The sequence below is a fragment of the Scomber japonicus genome, chromosome 11, assembly GCF_027409825.1.
Source record: "Scomber japonicus isolate fScoJap1 chromosome 11, fScoJap1.pri, whole genome shotgun sequence".
In the NCBI taxonomy this organism is placed as follows: domain Eukaryota; kingdom Metazoa; phylum Chordata; class Actinopteri; order Scombriformes; family Scombridae; genus Scomber; species Scomber japonicus.
This window is the reverse complement of record NC_070588.1, coordinates 23,198,129-23,217,309: the sequence shown is the minus strand read 5'-3', so window position 1 is coordinate 23,217,309 and position 19,181 is coordinate 23,198,129. Positions and strand designations below refer to the sequence as shown.

At 39.1% G+C, this 19,181-nt stretch overlaps 1 protein-coding gene across 2 annotated transcripts in view; it reads left to right on the top strand.

Moving 5' to 3' along the window:
- The window catches only part of fgf14 (fibroblast growth factor 14), a 101,791-nt gene that overhangs the window by 70,647 nt on the left and 11,963 nt on the right, over nucleotides 1–19,181 (top strand). For both annotated transcript variants that reach the window (XM_053328485.1, XM_053328484.1), the window contains exons 2-3: nucleotides 2,461–2,571; nucleotides 5,091–5,194. In XM_053328485.1, coding sequence (XP_053184460.1) covers nucleotides 2,461–2,571; nucleotides 5,091–5,194 — 215 coding nt within the window. The remainder of the gene's footprint in view (nucleotides 1–2,460; nucleotides 2,572–5,090; nucleotides 5,195–19,181) is intronic.

Below are 19,181 nucleotides of genomic sequence, written 5' to 3'. Positions count from 1 at the left end.
TGTCGCTCTAAAATACTGAAGCTCAAAACTGGATGGGAAATCAATGTGTGTGTGTGTGTGTGTGTGTGTGTGTGTGTATGTGTGTGTATGTATGTGTGTGTGTGTGTGTGTGTGTGTGTGTGTGTACGTACGCCTGAGACATACTGACCGGCTCTCCCGAGGGAACACAGCCAACATCACATGATTTATAGCACGATGGAGGAGCCAAGTTCACCTCCACACACACACACACACACACACACACACACACACACACACACACACACACACATGCACTCACATCCATCCATATACTCACATGTACATGTACACTCAGGGAATATTCACCAGCAACCAGTAATGCAGTTTTAATGATGGCACATTGCCCCCGCTGATCTGTCTTTAAAATCAATCTCACTCCCGCACATTGTTTAAACACTGCTGATCAAAGTCATTAATCGATCGCAGGTGAGCCAACTTGGTCCACACAGGAGCGTCTCGTGGTCATTGTGATGCGTCAAAATGTGTGTGTGTATGTGTAATGCTTGTGTTTCTATCTATGTGACTGTGTGTTTCCTCACCCATCTTTCCATCATTACATTGTTGTGTAATATGGGTGTGGTCTTGAGGCTGTACGTGATCTGACTTCTGGGTGCTTTATGTGTGTACCCAATGTCTTTTGTTATAATAGAAATAGAAATAGAAAAAAAAGAAAGAAAAGATTGAGATTGCAATCAAATAAAATCAGTAATGCATTTGAATTTCTTTTCTTTTATGCAACATAGACTGCAAGAAAATTAATACAAAATTAATAATTAACTGTAACTCATTGATCAAGCAAAGAATGCCAAATATTTGTTGGTTCCACCGTCTCCATTGTGTTTTATATCATTGTAAAATCAATGTATTGGGTCATGGACTGTTAGAAAGTCACATTTAATCAGTTAATCGAATAAATGAACTAAAGATTAATCTGTAATGAAACAATTGAGGTATGATAGGTAACAGAGTCTGGACAATAAAGGGATGTTCAAGAGTATAAGTTCATCAGATATTTAGCTCAGCAGACAGAGAAAGCATGATGTCTGCATAGTAACATCTGTCTCCCGCTGAATGTGTGCAACAGTTTTGACTGGGCTGAGTGTTACTGTTAATCAGAGCGATGCTGTCACTGTCCTGTCAGCTGGCTCAAAGCTTATAGCGGAGGCTGCTTTGCTTTAGCCACCGTTTCATTGTTCTGGTGCTGAATGCCGGTTATAACGTCCGTAGCTCAGACACAGGCAGGAGAGAGGCGTTTTCTCTTCTTCTCAGGCGGCAGAGAAAGGTCTCAGAGCTTCCTAATACTATCACCTGACAGAGCCATTTCAGAGGAGAGCGCCTTGAACCGCACACAGACAGAAAAACAAAGCCTTTCCCTGCCCTAGTCGAGACCTTTTGCGTTGTCCTCTGTGGCCTTGCTATCTTTTTCTCTCTACATTTTTTTTTCTCTCTCTCTCTCTCTCTCTCTCTCTCTCTCTCTCTCTCTCTCTCTCTCTCTCTCTCTCTCTCTCTCTCTCTCTTTCTCTTACACTTCAGCCCCCCATACACACCTCTCTCCACACACACAGACTTGCAAGGAGCACGGTTTAGGCTCAGGTGAAGTTGATTGTTCACCTCCCTCGGGGCTTTCTTAGAATGAAATCTAGTGTGATGGCTGTCTCCACCATAAGACTAATGTTGATGGTATATGACCCCAGTGATTGTCCATACACACACATACACACACACACACACACACACATACACACAAACAAATTGAGCACAAGTAATATTTTTCCAGAGGCGTCCCCAAAGGCAGGTTTATTAAAATGTATCCTTTTCACTTTTCCATCCCTTCAACTTTCTACATTTTCACTTTCCCTCACGTTATTGCAAATCCCCCAAAATGCCAACTAAATTGCAACATGATTGTTTGAGCTGCAGTGCTGCTGGGTAATTAAACCGAATCGGTGATTTATTTACGGTGGATATGCGGCTAATTCCCCTGTTGGGTCAGCTAGAAGGAACTGAGCACAGAAGCTCTCACATCCTACACACTGAGGACCCAGAGAGGGTGCTGTTGGGTTCATTATGGGAGTAAGGCAACCACAGATTAATTCTGTTCCCTATAATTGGATGCCCTATCTCTGAGCAGGGCAGGGCTTATGTGCACAGAAAGTTGGATATGGGATTTGCCTGTAAAAATACACAGGAGTCATAAAGTATTGTAAAAATAGTTCTGCACTGTGTTTCATGGTGTTTTGTACTTTAAGAAAAACAACACATTAGAATATTCTCGCTACAATGACGCAAATAGCTTATTTGTTGAGTCTTACCGTAGTCCTTGTAACAAGCTTTTGTCTCAACATGCCTGCACCTGCTACTCTCTGATGGATTTTCTGGCATAATGTTTTTTCTAATCTGTATCTCCTGCTGTTGTTTCTCTCTGTCTCTCTCCTGCAGATCCCCAGCTCAAGGGTATAGTGACCAGGTTATATTGCAGGCAGGGATACTACTTGCAAATGAATCCCGATGGCTCTCTTGATGGGACCAAGGATGACAGCAGTAATTCCTGTAAGTACCATGACGTTGTGTCTGTTTTTACTCAACTGGAAGTATTGGGGGGGGGGGGGGGGGGGGGGGGGGGGCATATCCTAAAAGAAGGGGGCACATTTGAAAGGTGTCATATTTAAAGTCCTGCTGTTAATAGTAATATTAATAACTGTTAAGTTGTTTATTCAGGGTAAGAAATACCAAATATGCTATACACTATGTGTCCTGATATGGCATATTATCAATAAGTAAGTACCATTTGTAACACAATGCAACCATAAGAAATACACAAAAGAGCTGTAGGAATGAGAAACCAACCACTCAGCAGCTCAGGGGTTTAATTTCTCTTTTCTGCAGCTGTTAATGAATGCACAAGTCAACATTTTAACAAGGTTATTATTTAAAATGATCATTTAAAGTCTTGGTTGGTTCCAGTGAATATAAACAGTTGAAATGCTTTTGTACAAAATATAAACATGCAGAACTCCACATAAGCTGTCAATGGCAGATAGGTAATAAAGCAACGACTTTAATTCATAAATGCATCTCCATTATTACTATCACTTTCCTTTATTTTGTACGTGGCTCCTATCCGTTAGGCATATTACATTATCATATGTAAGTGGCGAAACTGAAGAAAATTGGGATTAGTTTTGCTTAAATCAAAAGTGTATTCTGAGGATATATGTGTAAAATATCTTGCTGGATTTAAAAAAAGCGATATATTTTGGACATTTGAATCTATACCACATATGAAATTGTGTAATAAGCAAAACTCAACATGTATATTTATTTAAGCTTACATTTCAGTCAATTCTCATGCTACCTGTTCTTAATTTATATACTTACAAGCTAATTGCCTACACCCCTCTGACTCTGGTAGGGGGTGCCTAATCAGATTTCTGGAGAGCCCGTGCCACTCCACCCCCCCCCCCCCCCCCCCCCCCCCCTCACTGCTTCCCTTATTTTTTGTAGCCTTTGGAGCAGAAATGTCATCTTAAATGGCAGCTACAGTATAGGATCACACAGATTTGTCCTTCTCTTCAAGAGGGAAAGTGGACCAGGAAACATTAGGCTTAATGGGGAGAAAAGGTATTATTAGCTCATTCTTGCACTTCTCTATAGCGCTTTAGGCTAGGTGGTTAATTTGATTCCAGTGCTTGATGTTAACGCTAACCTGACACTCTACATTGTGTCATTTACTCCTGTCACAATGAAGAGATGTGGCACATGTCACATTGGATAGGCTGAAAGGTCTTAGTGATTGTGTGGACAAGGGATATTTTGTACCATTAAAACTCCTAAAATCAAAATCAAACGTTGGCACAAAATGCTAACCTTTTGTAAATTGGCTAGAGGCCACCAAAAGCCAATGGTCACGCATCAGTTAACGAGGCTTCCTCAGGCTCCAAATCTGCCAATACCAATTACATATGGGTCAGCAGAGGTCATTGTGAAGTGCCTTTAAGTCTTGTATATACACACACTTAAGGCCTATTTAAGGGAGGTCACTCGATATTTAAAAAGTGTTGCTTGACAGAAATTAAAGGGTCGCACAGCATTTTCAACTTATGCTTCAGTTAAAGGTTAGGTTAATTAACCTTTACTTTGTCTGAGTCAAAAATGACCCGGTCCAAGTAAGAGTTAACAAGGATGTTACAAATCATCTAAAGTTACAGTCCAAAATATCAACAAAGAAGTTCAATGAAATCTACAATCTCCATGGCAACGTTTGTAACCCTACCCAATCACCCAATACAAAATATGACAACGGCATAATGCAATTCTCTATGTGCATGACATGAAAGGATGTGAAAAACATGTCATTTCTGTTGAGCGACACTTATCAAAAGAGTTGAGTGACCTTCCATAAATTAGACTTTAATGTCACAGCCAGGCCAGTCCTGTTGTTTTTCACCAGTACAAACAATAGCCATTACCTACCAGGCCCAAGGAGTCTGCTACAACAACAAAAGGGCTATTAAATCAATATAATACCATGCACCAGTGGTGGCCCTAATTACAGCTACTTCTTAGGTAGCTCTATGTGGCTGAGGCTATGCTACACTTGTCACATTCACCACCCATGCAACAATTCATCTTCAGAGGTTACCGAAATGCAACATTTATTTACAGCAATTGTATTATCTATGCTTTATGAAACATCAATGAGAGGCAGCTTGCATTTGGATAATGAATCATACCCTAATGTTTTTTTTTTCTCCACTTTATTTAACGTTCACATAATACAGGGATGTCCAAACTATTTCATAAAGGACCATGTGGCTGCATGTTTTCATTCCAACCAAGCAGAAGCACACCAGACATGACTCATTTAATCAAGTGATCTCAGTCTTCAGACAGTTGATTAGTCGATTTGTATGCCCCTGATTGGTTGGAGCAAAAACCTGTTACCACGCAACTCTTTATGGAATAGCTTGGACATGTCTGATGTTATGGTTAGATCTGTTTATAACAATGGGTTTTGGTGATATTTTTATGTATGTGCATGTTTGCCTGTTCACCTGTGTGTTTTTCAGCTTTGTTCAACCTTATTCCCGTGGGCCTCAGAGTTGTCGCCATTCAGTCTGTGAAGACAGGATTATACATCGCCATGAACGGGGAGGGCCATCTGTACACATCAGTAAGCAGTCTGATTCTATTCTGATGGTGCATTATCTGAACATGTTTTGAAAATGTACTTTAATATGTTTAAACATAACAGCATATATTAAATGTGCAAGACACACAGCCATGATGCATTATGCTAAATATGTGTCCTGATTTAAGTAAAGTTTGCATCTGTGCTGTGTGTACTGTATGTTTTACACAAAAGATAGATATAGATAATAGAAATATATAGATGTAGATAGTTTCAGATATTTACCACATTTGCAACAGGATAATTGCATTTCAGTAAAGGTGAGGGATCCCATTAAGCAGAAATTCATGCATACAGATTTCTATTCATCAGGTTAAATGCCCCTAGAGTTTTCATAGAAAAAAGCATTTACATCAGGCGACATAATTCAGTGGGAACATATATTACGCTCTAGCACATGAAAGCTGCTTCCATACTATTACAGAGTATATTACAAAGTATCAATCTTTCGGTCTGCTGCCATAAATGAATTAGATGTACACTGTTGCAGAGAAATGCTGCAAAGCCTTGACAAATGTCGTACTTGTTACTGACTTCTTCTCTACAAAATGAACCAGTCTTCTACCGGCTAGACAGCCAAGAAGGTGATAAGACCTCACCCAGCTCAGATAGTGCCTATTGTTTCACTCCTCCACCCTGCCCTCGCCCAGTCATTCAGATCAATCAGTAAGAGGAACATTGGAAGTAGTGCTCTTCTCCCTGACAGGAGTATCCATCAGATTCACTGTCTGTTCTTCCTGCTGCTGTCCTCATATTCCTAATCCTCAGAGTGCCAAGCGAATCTTATTCTTCATTCATTACCTTGGAGGTTTAGAGGGGCTACTTCTCTTACTGTACAACGCACCGGTTTTCCCATGGAATTCTCTAATACTTAATCACTGCTTGACCTAAGCCATGAAATGAATTTTTTTGAAGAGGATTGACCTAGAATCCTATGGCTTTTGTTAAGGAATTGCAGACTAGGGATTATGAATTAATATACAGTATGAGTACCATATACTGCATAACCCACAAGAAGACAGAACTTGTACAGTTTGTTGATTGTGCTCTATTTGTTGTTGTCTTTGCCCTCACAGAGACACAGGTATCACTTTACTTGAAATCAATTAAGTCGTATGCAACTACAATACATTTTGTGTTTGTTTGTTTTTTTTCTCAATAATCATAACTAATCTAATTTCCTATAACGACAGAATTGTACTTCACTATATTGTCATCAATGATCCATTATTATATCTGCTTATATACGAGCTTCAACTTATGGGTGCCTACAGGACTTAATCATAATCAGTTAGTCATAATAATCACATAGTTGTGAACAAATACATTAATAAACACATATATCTACTTACAGCTACATTATAGTGAGTTATTCATTTACCCCATATGAATGCTAAATAGGGGGAATATAAAGTATAGTGTTACCCCAGTACATTTTGGCAGTAACAGCATATCCCTGTAAATGTAGTGCTCCAATACACACACACACACACACACACACACACACACACACACACACACACACACACACACACACACACACACACACACACACACACACACACACACACATACATACATTTAAAAACATTCTGTGATTTGCATACATAACACTTTATGAACGTAGTCAGTGTAAGCATCTTACTGTAAACCGTGTGTTGCATTGCTCCATTTCAGAAGACTGTTTAATAATTAATGTTTAATTTTATTTATTTATTCTTTTATCAGTGTTGGAAAGCTATTTGTAGCATCATTGGATCAGTGCTGATTGATTTGATTTACATTGATTTATCATTTATTTGCACTATTATTAATGCCCAGTAATTGCATTAATTTGACTGCCAGCTGTAAAAATTTGGAGTCTGTGTATATGAATCTTTAATAACAGTATACTGAATGTACAGCACAGATATAAGATACAACATGGGGTAGACAAAGTAGACATAATGAACAAAAAAAGTTGCTGTCAGACCCTTTATAATGGACCTGTATGCATAACCACATTAATAGGACTGACTCTTATGTTCATCACTACTTCAATCATGTTCAAATTTCATGTCCTTAATTACCTCCTTCATGCTCAACTCAGCTCAGTGCTGCTATGTCTCTATGATTCTCTACCATTTCAAACACTTTACAATAATATGGTAATTCTTGCTCTATGTGAAGGTTCTCACTATTTCAAACTCTATGACAAAATAAGTCAAACTAAATGCCACATGTCAGTCACAAATATTTTTTTGTTTGATTCATCTTCTGACTGATGTTCCTCTTTGTCTACACGGATTGTCTGCGTCCAGCATATGTTCTCGTGATTTTCTATGCCACTCCATTTGTCATATTCGATTTTGGTGAAGCGTTTTTTAACTGGCGTCTGTAGTAGGCTGACAATCATTGCTGTGACAACTCACATTCAAGTGTTGATTGGCAGACCTGTTTCAAAGTTGACAAATGCTGCTTATTCTGTATGCGTTCATGTGATACACCCCGCTAATTGGCATTCAACCTATCCTATCATATTCTATCCTTTTACCAATCCTACCCAGAATCAAGTGTTTATATTATTTTGTCCACTAGTCTCTGGACATGTTCAGTACAGGCAGAAGTGTTGTGAAGTGGGTCTCATTGAGATTGGAGCCGTATGTTCCTTCAGCACAGTTTGCCCTGCTCCTCTCTTCATGTAGCTCCCTTGCTCCATTTGCAGCTTATTTCTGTGCTAATGGAGGTTCTGATCAGACCTCAATTATCAAGCCACCCACTCAAAGGTCTCTTTTTGCTCCTTAGTCTGTGAATTACTCCGGTAATGGCAGCCTTGAAAGATGTTATTCATCCTCCTCCGTCTCCTCCTCCTCCCATTTCTCCCTGCCACTTCTATCCTCCTCTGTAAGCAAGGTACAACCATTCCTCCCATTATCACTCAGTTCCTTTGTGAAGGAGGGTCTGACAGGCGACCTTTTTCTGCTTATTAGGTATATTTTAGGTGTATTTGATCATAGTGCACTCACATTTTCATAAACTACTTTGAAGGTTATGTTAATGCAGAAAAACACAATGCTTTGTAGTTAGTGTGATACACAGCATATAGGGAAATTCATCCACAAGTGACCTATTTTATTGGGGAATGTATTAGTTTTAATGTAGCCTGATTTCTAAAAAAGCTAGGTCATGTTTGTTAACTAGAATTAACTCAGTCAGTTATTCTTAAATACATTACTGAGTATTTTACTGTGATGATGTACTTTGATAATCAGTGGCACTCAATTCTTTACCAGATGAGGTGAATCAAAGGGAGAGTCCCACTCTTTCAGAAAATAGATGGAAAGCCCATTCAAGTCCTCTGGTAGTGCATCATATTCCTTTGTGTGTGGCACCGAGGGCGCAGTGTGCGGCTGGAATGACAGAGATAGCATCAAAGTGACTGTGCAGCCTGGCACAAAGGACAGACCACAGAATAAAGGAGAGTTCAATCATCTCACCCCTTTTCAATCTGCTGCTTTTCTATCTGAGCCAATAAACTCCCGGCTAATTTCTCCTCCAGGCTGCTCCCTGGATCAGGCGTTTCTTCTGAAATGTAATAAGAGGGGGGAGGAATTCTTTCAGTTGGCTGTAGAAGGTAGTGGAAACACACCTTATGGAAGCATCTAGATCACTCTAATAGTACTCTTTATTCAAAAACAGACACATTCAAATGAGGTAAATCCTGCAAAATGTAATTATTCTGTAGGGAATTGATATCAAATCCCTAAAAGCAAACAAGGAAGTATTGAATTGTGTAGTTTTGTTACACATGATGAAATGACGGTGCCCCAGAATGCAACTCCTGTGTGCTGTTGTCGCTTTTCTGTCCAGCTTATACAGACTCCTGCCATCTCTCATGTGTAAAGGTTGGGCATTTCATGGTTGGCTGATTGTCTTTAGAGCTAGTCCCCCATTCCCTCACTTCACTGGAGTCTCCCACGGCAGGCTTTCTTTATCAGGAGCCTGCACTTGTTAGTGCTACCTTTTATGATTGTCAAATTGACATGCCATATCACTTGAGTGGCCCTTTAATAAATGAAATCCTTGAGAGGGCCAATCTGGAGCAGTGCACTGGCTTTAGCTTCACTTGTAATAAGCTGTGTCATCAGTTGTTTGACAACAGACTGAAAACCCAGTCCTGTAGAACCCAGTTCAGAATGGATGACAGCCCCAAGGAGCTTGATGTGAGGGCTCCCTCTGTTAGCATCAGTATGACAATGAAAGTGCATTGTGCCTATCTGTAGGGAAGATTGGAAAAGAGCATCTTATTTAGGAGTCATTGTGAAACTAAGAGAATGCTTTGAGAACATTCAAGCCAGGAGTCTCACAGGTTCAGATATTTGACATTTTCCTACGAAAGCTCGTTTTCATCTTCCCAACCTCCTACGCTGTTTTTTAAAATGCTGCTCTTAAGTGTTCTACCTATTAGGGACACCCTCCCATGGATGCCCTTTGCTTCCTTGCTTTCATCTTCAAGTGTCTTGAGATGTGTGCACTTTGTGGTTTGCATTTCCTCTGTCTACAATACAGATCCCTTGCATCTTTATCTTTTATACTGCTGACAGAAAAAAAAACAACTTTACAGATTACTGCCAGGATGACATAATTTATCTGTGTTTTCAGAAACCATTACCAATCACTGTTAAAAAAATAATGATGTTTTATGATGTGACAATAATGCAGTTCAGGTTTGGTTATGTGTATGCACAAAAACTACTTGGTTGGGTTGAGGTAAGGATCATGGTTTGGGTCACCTTTTTAAGGTCAGAGAAACATGTTGTGTGGGATAAAGTTACCACTTCCTTAAAGTTAGGCGACCTACTCCTAGCACAATAATAACCACAGGGTTAAGTTTGAGGAATGATCAAAAAACTTGTAATTACTACAGCCACTAGATGGCATCTGTCATTAAACCTAACAACGTGTAGCTTTTGGGCAACTTACTAGCACAGAGAGCTACTGTGATATACTACTTCCAGATGGCTAGCATGTCAGGGTTAGCTAACCGTCACTTGTTAACGAGCCATGCAAGTATACATACTGAGCTCCTAGTGCTACCTATCTTGCTTTTCATTTTATGTTGTGCAAATACCAGTTGTGACCAGGTTTTAAGTGTAAGGGAATAAAGAGAAAGTCACCAAACATAACTAAAGCTATTGAAGCTCTTTACATGCAGCATATGGAAAGCACAAATATAAATAAATGAAGATGAACTGAATTGTGACACCTCTTAACAAACACCTTGAGTGTAGAGCCACACAAGTGTGTTTGTGTGTTTGTGTGTGTGTGTGTGTGTGTTTGAGCTACATGCAGCATTAGTGCCCAACAGATGGCTTTGTTGTTTGATGGCATGTTTGTTTTATTGGTGTTGATTGCAGACATGCCTTGAATGAAAAAGATCTCTCTCAGTTTCATAGGTGTTTTATTGGCAGAATAAACTTAGAAAGTACTGTAGGAGCCAGGGGCATTTAAGGTTCTTTGAAGCCTCTGGCATTTAGATTTGAAATACTTACAAGTGTACAGCAGTCAAAGTGACATCCCCACTTTTGAAAATTGTCAGTCAGTATGTATAATTGCATTTGAAAGGACTATTTCTGCAGGGAAAGAGATTCATTATCCATCTCCTTGACATACCACATTAGACTGAATGATGAGCAATAACGTACAAGTGACAGGTCAGACAATAATGTTGTGATTGTAGATTTCTAACACATGTGAAATAGAGGCACCACTAGATTGGAAGTTCTAGCTTGGAAAAGTGGCGCCTAAAATGAATTTGAAAGAAAACTTCTGCCTGTCTCGCATCATCATTTAGAGATTAACACACTTCAATGTTATTTGGCATAAACCATGCTTCTAAAAAGTACATGCTGATGTCTTGAAGCACTTGAACAAATCCTCAGACTTACATAAAAACATAGCAAAAACAACAGAGAACCATAATATTTTCACATTCCAAATCTGTGGTACCTGTAGTAATTACTCAGATGATTTCCCATCCGAAGGAGTGTCAGGCTCAGAGCTGAGGTGGGGGTAGGCCTCATTATTTCCAAAATGTTGCTCTCTCCTGCCTTTTATGCAGTATCAGTACCAGGAGGGGTGGCGGTCATGAGGGCTGGAGGGGGAGCAGCTTCATGCATTAATGAACAACAAGGTCGGAGGTGGGCGTCAAAGCTGAACTGGTGAACTGTTGGTCAGTGCCAAGAGGAGCTAAGAATAGAGTTATTCCAGCCATTTAATATCACTGCTCTTATTAATGGCTTTCTAATGGATGTACACTCTGGCATGTAATAAAAATCTTACACACATTTGTAGAATATTATTTGCCAGACACCTTCCTACTTTGCAAAATGTTAAAGACTGTGGTTTGGGTTTTGCTACCGAAAAGAAAAAGTCACAACAGGGAGTTCCCCCTTAGGCTTTACCTGTGGGGATTATGCCTCTCTGAACAATAAATCTTCAGTATGCAACACAGCTGATATGTCCTCTATTTCTTTCCAGGTCAACACTTTAAGGTCTTTTAACATCAATTTCCCACCTGTCCCTCAATCCCTCTGTTATTCCCCTGCTAATCTGTGGTAATTAAAGTGATGTGAAATATATGTGCAGGTGCTGTCTGAGTCACTGGTTATTCATAACATGTAGTACAGCAGTGCAGTGACTGAATATGCTGGAGGAGGAATATCAGTGAATACATAATGGATCAAGAAAGTGTCTTAACACTCTTAAGTCTAGAACATCACCATTAATCTGCCAAGTTGTGTACTGTACATACCAGAAGGTAGGAGGCTTTTAAATTCAAATCAGTTTTTTTGCTGTAAGCGTTGTTAGAGTATCATCTTCCCCTTTCATCATGTGCCCATGTTATAATGAATTTCAGTGAGGTTCCTGTAAAGTAGTCCTGGTGGATATGTGCTGTATATGGAGCATTGCGATCAGGCTGCAGATTGGTGTCTGACTAGCTGACTAGTAACATTAGATCATTCTTTATAACCTCATAACTTTTTTCTACATTTACTTTGCTTATACACTCAATTACTCAAGCTTATGATTTACCTAAGGTCTAATGTGTGTTTATTAAGGTGGGATTAGTTATCTCAGCAGACCGAGAGCTCCCTCAGTTAGGTAGAAGTTATTTTTACTCATTCGCACATCTTGTCCCAAGACTGCAGACCAGTCAATCAGTTTGTCAGTTGTGGTTCTCCTGTGTTTCTTAAAGCCTTAAAAATATTGTAGATGTCTTCCAGCTTACTATTGGACAGTGTCTCATGTATGTAACCAGAATGTACACTTAGCACAAAATAAACCTTGAAATACAAACATTTTATTTAATCAGAAAAAAGAAATAAGCAAAATTCTCAACAAAATGACAAATAGTTTCCTCAAGGTTTGGAAGAGCCAGCATAGAAACTTTTCCATTTTAGCATTCGCCATCTGATTTACTGATTGCTTTAACTATCTGCTTTGCTTTAGTAATGGCCCTGAGCCAGTGCTTCACAATGTCCTTTCTTCTAGTAAACAGTATTGTGCAAGACTGTAAATGTACAATTATAGAAATTTAAATAATGGCTGCTCTTAGAGCCTGAACAAGCATCCGCGAACTATCAAGAAATCCCCATTCTGTATCTCTAAAGTTGTTTATCTTTATCTTCATAAAATCATGTACCAGCTATATTTCTCCCGCCAGAGTGGACTGACTTTCTACTGTGGTGGCCACCAGCCAACTATCGATCTGTCAGCTAGAGCTTACACTGAATCTCCCTCATCCATCTAGGATAATCCTTACATCTCTATTAAAATGGAGTGGCTAAAAACACACAGTGGTTAGTTGGTATGGTATGGATGCTGCACAGATAGCTATAAATTATGTGCTGCTGACAGACAATGAGAAAGCAGGAGACTGGAGAGAATACAAATAGTGCATTGACTGTTTGGGAAACGGACAGTCCGGTGAGAAAAGGGGAGAGGAAACTCCAAGGTGTGTTTGGCAGGGGAAGCCCTGCTGTGGTCAATATAATCAATGTACCGTGCAGACCACCTCTGCTTGTTGCCCCCATTTGTCTGTTGTGCCTTCTGCCAACAGCATTCACCATTTTGAGCAACACAAAAAGAATTCACCCAACAACAGCAACAGCCTTTCATTTCTAATCAGAACAGATATATAAGCAAGCCTTGTACTGAATGCAGGGTGCTACTATTTGTCGTCCCTGTGGCCACTAAATGAAAGCACAAAGAAAATGTAATGGATCATTTCCATAAGGGAGTCCTAATCTATTCTTAAGAGCTGTGCTGTGGTTGCTTACCTATCCTGTTAAAAGCCCCACTTTCTTCCTCATCACTGCACTAAAAGCCTGAATTACTCAATCCAAGATACAATGTTTGTCAAGAGCATTTTTAATTGAATATATCATGTAATCGAATGCGGATATCCACATTATTGAGTGCTTGTGCTAAGTGGTTCTATTCATGTACTAATAAATAACAACCTAATAAAATGTCCAATATGTTGGATTTTTATGATTAACCTGCAAAAAAAGACAGGGCTATTTTGTGCACATCCTATTAGAAGCTTAGCACTGTTATTTTTATAGTCGCTAAATGAAAACTGTAGTTCAAGAGCCGATGCCCTTGTCCCTGATTTGAAGTGGATATTGGCCCAAGGCCTTATGATACTGCCAGAAAAACAGCTGCACATCAAATGAATAAGTTGTGTTATAGACAGAAGGATTGTGGTAAAAGGTTTTCATGGAATAAATTAGATATATAAAATACAACATACACTCTTAAATACACCCAGAATATTGTACCAGTGAGAACGTGTTTTTCATAAAGTTCTGATGCATAGGACCCTATTGGTCTGCAAGGTCCTTCATTAGATATTAGTTCCAGGAAATGCAGATATAACATACTGTAAGATTTAATACATTATAAAGCTTTAATGTAGAGTCACCTGTTTTCTCCCCAACTTCTTTTTTTGTCACACACTAAGCCAACCAGACACAACTGCAAAACACTTTTGGGAACAGTCGTGACTTGGTAGGAAGTAAGTCTAATAAGCAGTGACCACAGCAATGTCCCTGTCACCTCACAACTACCATGCACATTTGTTTTAGTGTGATGTCTTTAGGATGCTTGCATAGTTTAAGTGCTGTTCTTAATATCACTTGCTTGTGAAAGATATTGTCCGCCCAACTGAGGAATTCCATTAGAAAACACATTTTATAAGGTTTTGCACATTACATTATATAATACATACAGTATCTTTAAAACATTAACATTTTGCTGACATTAACCACTGATCCATGATGACTATGACCTGTTTATATTTGATTTTTTAATAGTTTTAGTTATTTTTTTATTTTACCTCAGATCTTAACTGCTTCTTTTAGCTTGAATTGACAAAAGCAAACAGCACTTTTTATTCTCACCCAGCAGTTGAGCCTCTGTTATAGTCTTGTATTCTTTTGAAACAGCTTGAAACATGCATGTTCAAAGAATGGGGCCTTTATACTGCTTAGATTCAGGCTGCTGGTGATAAACAGAGACACATTTTTATTGTGTAAGTGTGTGTTTACACCACTGAGCAGCAGAAATAAAAGAGAAACAGAAGAAGAAGAGTAAGTGCAAGGAACTTTTAAGATTAAGATTTCTTGATTTTGCTTTAATTTATTGTCATTTCCTTTTTGTTTTTGTATGTCGAAATTCATATGGCATGGATTACACATTGCAGTAGCTATCAGAGCAAACACGTCTAGCCTGTTCACTGTATTAATGACCCTAGTTCTGTCCTAATTGCTTTCCCATTGTGTAAATGTCAAGCACCATGCAAATACAAATGGCACACTTGTGCTTGTTGCCTCAAGAGCAGTGTAATCCGCAAATGAGCAGCAGCCGTCTGAGGGCTTGTAAAGCAACAAGTAGTCCTCCGGAGCTCAGTATCTAAACACTAACAGTATGTGTATCACTTGCAAACTCACGCCAGATGATGCATTTAAAGGGGTACTCCACTCATTTCACATTGTGCTCCTGTAACACTGACTCATGGACACTTTTCCATACCTTCGTCTTCCTTGTCAAAGCCTGATGCCTACATTACCTACAAAGCAGTTTGACCACTAACAGTTTGGTCATAGATTTGGGCGCGTGATGCTATTAGCAAATGCTAGTGCAGCATTAAGCCTCAAGCAGATATGAGGAGGCTATGGAGGTGTGGTTACCTCAGTTCTCTCTAACACTACAATCCCAGATATGTTTTGATATGATATGATATCTTTAAAGTTGTAGTTGTAACTCAACCAACACTGCCTCGAGTGACATCACTTGAGGAAATGCATCAAATGTTGCTCCCTCTGAAATTGGAAACGTCTAAATTTATTTCATATGTTTAGTGGTGCTCCCGAAAGACTCTAATGTGTAATGTTAGGGTTTCTCTTTAGCAGTCCAGTTAGCTATTTATCATGGTTTAGGCTTTATGTCCGGTTAAGCTTGCAGTGATGGAAAAGTTCATTATTTTCATTTACTCTTTACTTTATTCTAACAATGCATCTGTATGCATTTAAATATACTGACACAGGTCTAAGTCATCACATTTCCAGTTGTTTGGTATAAAAAGTCTGTGAGAAATACTTTAGTCTAGCATTTCTCAGGAAAGTAGCAATGGTAATGGTGTGCTCTGATTTTGATTCACCCTTGATGCTCTTTAGCGTGCAACCGTTCAAAAAGAGAAATTCTTAAGAAATGCTTAAGGCTCAAGAAATTCATAGGTTTAAACCTCAGAAGGACTTTTGTGTCTTCCCTGCGAGGTTGCAGGTTCAAATTTTGTTCAAGCTGTTCTGAGTTACTTGGATCAAAGTGAAGGTGTGTGTGTGCCTGTGTGTGTGCCTGTGTGTGTGTGTGTGTAAGAGGGTTGGAGGTTCTTTTGCTATGACAGGAAAGCTCTTGGTGTTCAGCTTGCCTGCAGGTGTAGTAGCCGCAGTCTTTTCTCTTCCTCCACAAGAATCCCTCTTCCCTTTTCTGTTCCACCCATGAAATGAAAGTAACATTTTATCAAGCTTCACCCCCGGTGTTTTTAAAATCAATACAGTGAGAGCTCTTACAGGAAGATTGTAAATCATGAAAATTCATTCCCTTAAATCAGAGCTAAGCCACTATCCTCTTTGTCCAAGTCCAGTCAACACAACAGCTACAGCAGGAACACTGGAAACTTCAAGTTCAGTGTGTATATTGTGTTAAATAGTAAATACATCATCCTAGATTTGTATTATTCATTAGTGTCATAGCTCATGTAAAATTGTAAATAATCATTATGAGGTCAAGCAGACTGAGATTGCATTCACAATAGTATCTAAGAATAACTTTGACCCATACAAGTCTACGATCCTGTGGTTCCAGTACTCACACCACAGCTTCACTGCAGAAGTCAGCAGGTCAGAGGAAGTAATAGTGTGATACACCCACATACTAGAAAAATGCACATACATATACGGCTCACAAGAAAAGGAAGTTTAGCTGCTGTTGAATACATGAACGTTCCTCTTGTATTAACCTTTTGAACCCTATAGGGTGTTTTCAATTTCCTTCATTTATAGACTTATGGCATAGTCACTGTATATGTCAGCGAGGTGCTTTTCAGAACAAGTGTAGGCTTTTAAGAAATGCATCATTTTGCATGTGAGCAGTGCTGTACAGTGCATGCTCTGGGAGACGTGCTGTGGAGAAGAAGATTTTCTTTGTCTATATGTCAAGAGGTTTTCAATGCAGCACAAAGATCAATGTATGAATGGTTAGGGGACATTGTCAGGGTCACAGGGGCATAAGAACCACATCGATAGGTCATTAGTAATGTCAAATTACTTTAAATTGTAAATGTTTTTGGGGAACATGAATTTATTGTGAATCTCTTTTGCAGAATAAAATGCTGTTTGCTTGTTGACACTTCTGGTTTGCACACAGCTCTAAAAAGATTGACAGGGTTAACTTTAATGGAGAAAAAGTGATAGATGATTATTACCTAAAACCTCAAGTTATACTTTTTTTCTGTGATTACAAAAGATGGATTTACTGATGTTTAATCTTATCAAATCCAGTGATTTTTACAGTGTGTACGTGGCTGTGCATTCTGGTTTGACAGAGTTATGATGTTGAGATTAAGGGGTACAAATTTGAATTTGAATTGCATCACAGCGATTAAAAGATGCTTACAAAGGCAAAAGGAACTGACTATAGTTTTGGTCAAAGGTTTTGAAAACACCAGAATTGGATGGCTCGAATATACAAAATGACTGGTACCCTTGCATTTTAATGAACTAATGCACTATTTGCCCTAAACAGTGTTGATATTTAAAGATGTGTTATTATAAATGTATGTCTGTGTTTGGTTTGCAGTGAAACAACACAAAAATAATTGGACTCATGCTCATCCTTCAAATACATTAAAACATGGCCTGGACAAAATTGTTACTACCCTTTAGACATTGTAAGAAATAATTGATTTGTAGTTATACTTTAAGCAGACTATTGTGTTTTAATTAATATGACATAGTATATTCACTCATGCAGCCAATTTACAAGGAGAAAATAACCACTCTGCTACTGTTTGTATCACATTGAACATGGAAAAACAGAAGGAAAACTAGAGAGAAGTCTGAAGACATTAGAAAAAAGTAATAGCCAAGCATGGACAATGTAAAGGTTAGAAGACCATTTCTAAAGTGCTTGATGTTTCTATGACCATTCTTGCCAATATTATTGAGAAGTTTAAGGCCCATGAAACTGTAGCCATCTCTGGATGTGGTAGCCAGAGGAAAATTGGCCTGACATTGAAAAGAAAGATTGCTTGAATTGTTGAGAAAGAACCAAGGAAAGCTTCAATACAGATCCAAGTTGATCTTTGAGTTCAAGTTACAGTAGTTGCACTGTTGCTGTCTGAAGGAAATTGGCTTCCATCACCCTGTCATAGTGAGGTGTTCTGCTGATACCTACAGGCCAGCCCCTCCATGAGACACTGTGCTCACTAACACACTGTGCCTTAGCCGCAACTCAGCAACATCCTGCCTCTTAAGTCTACCTGTCACATCCTGATCTCTGGAGACTATTGGGTTGCAGGACTCTGGGTACAGCACCTCCCTAGTACAGGTCACCATGAATTCTTCATTGAGGCTGCTGATGAAGAGCTTCAGCTTGTTGTTCTTCTCATGCATGGCGATGCTACGACATATTATCAGCAACTTTAGTGAGAATCTTTGTATCTTTGGATTTCATTTTTGTTTAAATTCAGTGTGTGGCATTTCATCAACAAGAACAAACTCACTGATATTCAGATTTGCAGGATTTGGCTTGTGATTGAAACAGCTACTGGGCAGACCAGTTGGTGTTGTGGATCTTTTCTGGCTGACTGGTTGAATCACTCACCCTTCTAGCTGTAGCCATGCCACATTTTTATCCTCAGAGAGACACAGACTGTTGGGGAATCCTCTACCGTCTTCCCCTTATGCACAGACGCTTAGGCTGAGTGCTCTGGCTGCTTGTCAACAAGGTTTCAGGAGAGATGGACACTGTGAAATGGCCCCACTACAGTCAAATTTGAAAAATTCCAAAGGGAAAGCAAATCCCTCAATCATATTATAAATTAAAGCAGGCACTCTGAAGAAAATTCAACCTTAATCCAGGTGTTGAGGTCACAGGTTTGCTGCACATCACTATCAACATCTGGCTTCATATACATCTGTTACGTGGTAGTAACTGTGTGATATAACCAGGTTGAACGTTCACGATGCCAGCAGTTATAGATACATCTATTTACATAATACTCTGACATTCAGATTATACACTGCAATACAACCTCTACCTCTTTTGTCCATTTCATAATATTATCATCCATGACAACCTCTGGCATGCCTCTGAGGAACACAGATAGATGTAATCTTCAGGGCTCAATTTGTGTATAAACTTG